We start from the raw sequence: 4,243 nt of genomic DNA, 5'->3' as shown, positions 1-4,243 counted from the left end.
GGTGACCCTCGGCTCCTGGCCTGTGTGGGGCTGGTTTCCGGTGGACGGTGCGTCCCAGCGCCACGCCACGGCCCCCTGCGCCCGGTCGTCTCCCCAGGCGAGTAGCCGGGGCTCCGAGCTGGGATGAGGGTGCGAGGGCTGGACGCGACGGCGCTGTGTAGACTGTCGCGTGCTCCGTGCACACAGAGGCTGAGCTTCCCACTGGACAGTGTCGTCTGCGGGCAGTTCTGACCCAGAAACCAAAAGGAAAACCACCATTTGTGATCACAGAATAGAAGGAGAGTGGGTGGTTATGGACAAAAAACATAAGAAAAGAAGAAAACAGGTCACTTTGAGAGGTTCCCTCCCCTGGGCAGCTCACTGCCTGTCCCTGGTGGGTCCCGGCCAAGACCGGGGCAGAGACCCTCACTGCGGTCACGTCCCGGGTGAGGACCCGCCCCCGCCCCCCCGCACACTGGGCCTCGTGGCCTCCAGTCCTGGTCGGCGCTCCTCCAATGCCCACTAACGTGTTCTCCGCCCTTCCTCCCTGTGCCAGCGACTGAGGACCCCTGCTGGAAGGTACGTGCTCCCTGCTGTCAGGCCTGGGCGGGGCGGGGCATGCGTCCAGGGTCCGGGTGTGGGTGCCCCTGGCAGGCAGGAGCCAGGCTCTGTCCTCGATGCCCAGAGCTTTGCAACAGGACCCAGGCTATCGTGCCTGGCACAGCCGGGCGTCACCGCAGACAGGCTCGGCCTGCAGGGTTCAAGCATGAGCTCTCCGAGGATGCAGGGACCCCCAGAGCCAGGACGGCCCCGTGGAGGCAGCTGACGCGGGGGCTGGGTGGAGCGGGTCCCCTCTGGTGCTCCCTGCACACCTCCCGAGGGGTTAGACTCAGAAACCCCCAGGGTCTCCACCCTCGTGACTGCGATCCTGTGGCCCCGTGGGACCCCAGTCCCTGTCACACCCTGCTTCCCGGGACACAGGCTGGTCGTGACCTCATCTGTGGGCCCGGCCTCAGAATTTATTCAGTGGTTTGCTTTTTTCTATAAGTTTTGGATCTCATTCTAAAAGAAGTTTGTAGTCCCTAAATGCCTAGGATACCCAAGCCACTCAGCAGCAGCAGGTGATGGGTACACACCCCGATGATTCTGTGCCTTTTGCTACCAGAACCCCATCCCGGATCGGGGCTGGTGTCTGCTGTGCCCAATCAGCGGGACGCAGGAGATGCCTGGAGTCCGAGCCGCGCCTCTGTAGACCCCAGAGTCCTGGAGGGGCCTTGCCTTCGAGGCAGGGGACCCCGACGCTGGCCCTGCTTGTCTCCAGCCCACTGAGCGGCCTCAGCCGCATGGCTCACCTTCCCTGGGCTCTTGGTCTGCAGTGAGGGGGTGGTGGCGGGTCTCCAGGGTCTCATCCCGGTCCGCTACCCCCTCCCCTGGGGACGGTTGGGCTCCAGTGTCCTCGTGACCTGGGTCATTCCAGATGGGAGCCCTCTGGTCCCTTGCAGCTCTCAGGTTAGAAGATGCTGCCGACACGCAGGTAGACAGACGTCACTTGCAGGGAGAAGGGTTGCTAGCAGGTGCTGGGAGACTCTTCAGACTTTGCAGGTCACGGGAAGCACGGGGTTTTGAAAAGCTCCTCTCTTGGTTAGGACTGTGTGCAGGGCAGCAGGCTGGCTAGAAAGGTAGTGAGCCCCCTGTCTCTGCAGGTGTGTAAGTAGAGGCTGAACGACCAAAGGGTGACGACTCCAGAAGGGACATTGGAAGTTCCTTTGTCCCAAGGGAAGGGGAGGCCCCCCGTGTATCGGGCTCCTGCATGGATAGTGCTTGGGGCGTCCTATCCTGTTGAGTCTTCCCAGCGACCTGGGGGGCAGGTATCGCCAGACCCCGTTACGGAGGCGGAAACAGAGGAGCACAGTAACCCACGCGGGATGCTCGGGGGGTGGGCAGGTTCTGGGGCCTGGAGAGCGTAGTGAATTCGTGCCACCCGAGGCCGAGCGCGCAGGCAGACAGCGTGGGGGGGAAGCGTAGCAAGCACTGGCCTGGCCCCCGGGGACATGGGGTACAGCGCGACCCTGGGGGACTGTTTCCCAAGCAGCGGCAGGACCTCCTGCCCCGCCGTCCACACTTGGGGACCAGGTCTCAGCCAGATGAACCCGGACGCGGGGCCACACCCCGCCCGACTCTAACCCCCAGGGGACACGGCCCGGGGGATGTCCTTCAGTCCCTTGTCAGGCTCCACCCCCTCCCCCTCCCCCTCCTCCCGGGTCCCAGGCCTNCCACCCCTCCCCCGCTGCCCGCCTCCCCCCCTTCTCTTTCAGAACGAGATCACCCACGATGAGCACTGTGCCACCTGCAAGCGAGGGTCCGACCTGCAGCCGTGCGGCACCTGCCCGGGCGCCTACCACCTCAGCTGCTTGGACCCGCCCCTCAAGGCCGCGCCCAAGGGCGTGTGGGTGTGCCCCAAGTGCCAGCAGAAGGTCAGGAGGCCCTCCCACCTCACCCGCCTTTCTCCCTGCGCCGAGGGACCCTCCCCCGGCACCACACCTGAGGCCGCTCAGACCTGCGTTTGGGGGTCGGTGAGGGGAGCGGGGGGGTGAGCAGAGGGGCCGGGTGTAGCCTCGGCACGACGGACGGCTGCTGGGCTGGCCCAGGCGCTGTAGGGTTCTGGCGGTGTCCCCGGCCTCTGCCCCTCAGGTGCCAGGAGGACCCCCCATGGCCGTCTCAGACACTGCCAGCTGAGGCCCACTGGTGACGACTGAGCAGAGGTGTCCCTCTGCGGTTGTCTGACCCAGTGACTCTACCCCTGACCTCAGAATTCCTCTGCGGGTAGAACTGGTAACACAGACGGCGTCTTAACGTGTCCATCTGTCTCCCTGCTGACACATGAACGAAAGCCTCTCAGGTTCAAAGAAAACAGTAACACTCCCTTCTGGCGATGATGTGGTGAGGCAGGCACTCTTAGACATTGCAGACTTTTATCAGAGCCTTAAAAGTGTGTGTATCTTTTAATCCCAGACTCTAGCATTGGGGAATGTAGAAAGAATCCAAATACAGATAAAATTCTGTGCACAAAGAGGCCCCTCGCCCCTTATTTATAACAGAAAAGAAAACAGCCTACTTCAAAGCAGCAGGAGATAGTGAAGTTAATTCCAGCGTGTGCACTCAGTGAGACGTGACGGGGTCATTGAAAAATGATCTTTGCAAAGATTTTGTGATTCTCTGGGGCTTGTTCACTGTACGGAATTAAGTTTCAAAAAAAGAAAACGCTAGGCTTCACGGCGGCCGCATAGTTGAGCCATCGGCTCTCGGAGAGAAACTGTAGGCAGAATAAAAAACCCTGGAGGACACACTTCTGAGCGTTAGGACCACGTGGGAAGTAGCCGTGCCTTTTGTAAAGTACGTTTCTCTACAGGCTGTGTGTGCGTTACTTGCAAAATCATAGGGGAATCGTGTTGGTTTCAGAAAACACGGTTCTCGTGAGTTCGTGCCATCGCCAGGACCCGGGGAGGGCGTGGGCACGGGGCCACCCGGCACTCCCTCCCGTGGACCCCGCCAGCCCCTGCCCCGTGACTGCCCGGGGGTCACAGCTCTCTGCCCGAAGACGGAGGGAACAAGATTCCGTTCCCCGCGGCGCCCTGATGGTGGGGCCTCCCCGGGCGCTCCGTGTGCTCTGCGCGGGACGAGGGACTCGAGTGGTCATTCATTCACGCATTCATTCGTTCATTCAAGAAAAATCAGAGCGTCCTCCGCGCTGTTTGGGGCTCTGGCAGCGCGCAGGCTCCTGCCCTCGGGCCTCTGTGGGGCAGACCGTGGCAGGGGCGGCCCCCCCCACCCCGTCACAGCTGAGGAGCCCGCAGTTCCGAGAGCCTCCCCCCTCCCCGGCGCCGTACGGCCAGACCGTGGCAGGCTGTGGCCTGTCTGCTTGCTCATTTCCCCGTCTGCCCTCTAGGCCTTAAAGAAAGACGATGGCGTGCCCTGGTCCGGGATGCTGGCCATCGTGCACTCCTACGTCACCCACAAGACAGGTAGGGGCGCCTTGCGCGGTGGAGGAGGGCGCTTGCTCACGTCCCTCCCGCTGCACCCCGGTCCCCTGGGCTCACTCTGGGCCCATCTGAAGCTGCTCCCAGCCAGGGCTCTGCACAGAGGGACCCTGGGAGTGTGCAGGGCCGTTACTGTGGGGGGTTGGGGGGGGTCATTTCCAGTCCCCGTGTCCTCGGCCGGGACCACTGGCTTCCGCAGGAGGAGATGGCCAGAACGGCCCGCGGCT

At 62.8% G+C, this 4,243-nt stretch overlaps 1 protein-coding gene across 1 annotated transcript in view; it reads left to right on the top strand.

The window, feature by feature from the left end:
• The window catches only part of PHF21B (PHD finger protein 21B), an 84,790-nt gene that overhangs the window by 78,628 nt on the left and 1,919 nt on the right, over positions 1-4,243 (top strand). The window contains exons 9-11 of the mRNA XM_077758008.1: positions 536-558; positions 2,295-2,453; positions 3,926-4,016. Of these exons, the coding sequence (XP_077614134.1) occupies positions 536-558; positions 2,295-2,453; positions 3,926-4,016 (273 nt within the window). The remainder of the gene's footprint in view (positions 1-535; positions 559-2,294; positions 2,454-3,925; positions 4,017-4,243) is intronic.

Source organism: Crocuta crocuta, unplaced genomic scaffold (genome assembly GCF_008692635.1).
Source record: "Crocuta crocuta isolate KB4526 unplaced genomic scaffold, BGI_CrCroc_1.0 scaffold143, whole genome shotgun sequence".
NCBI classification, from domain to species: domain Eukaryota; kingdom Metazoa; phylum Chordata; class Mammalia; order Carnivora; family Hyaenidae; genus Crocuta; species Crocuta crocuta.
The sequence above is the reverse complement of the archived record's forward strand: the minus strand, read 5'-3'. Positions and strand labels throughout refer to the sequence as shown.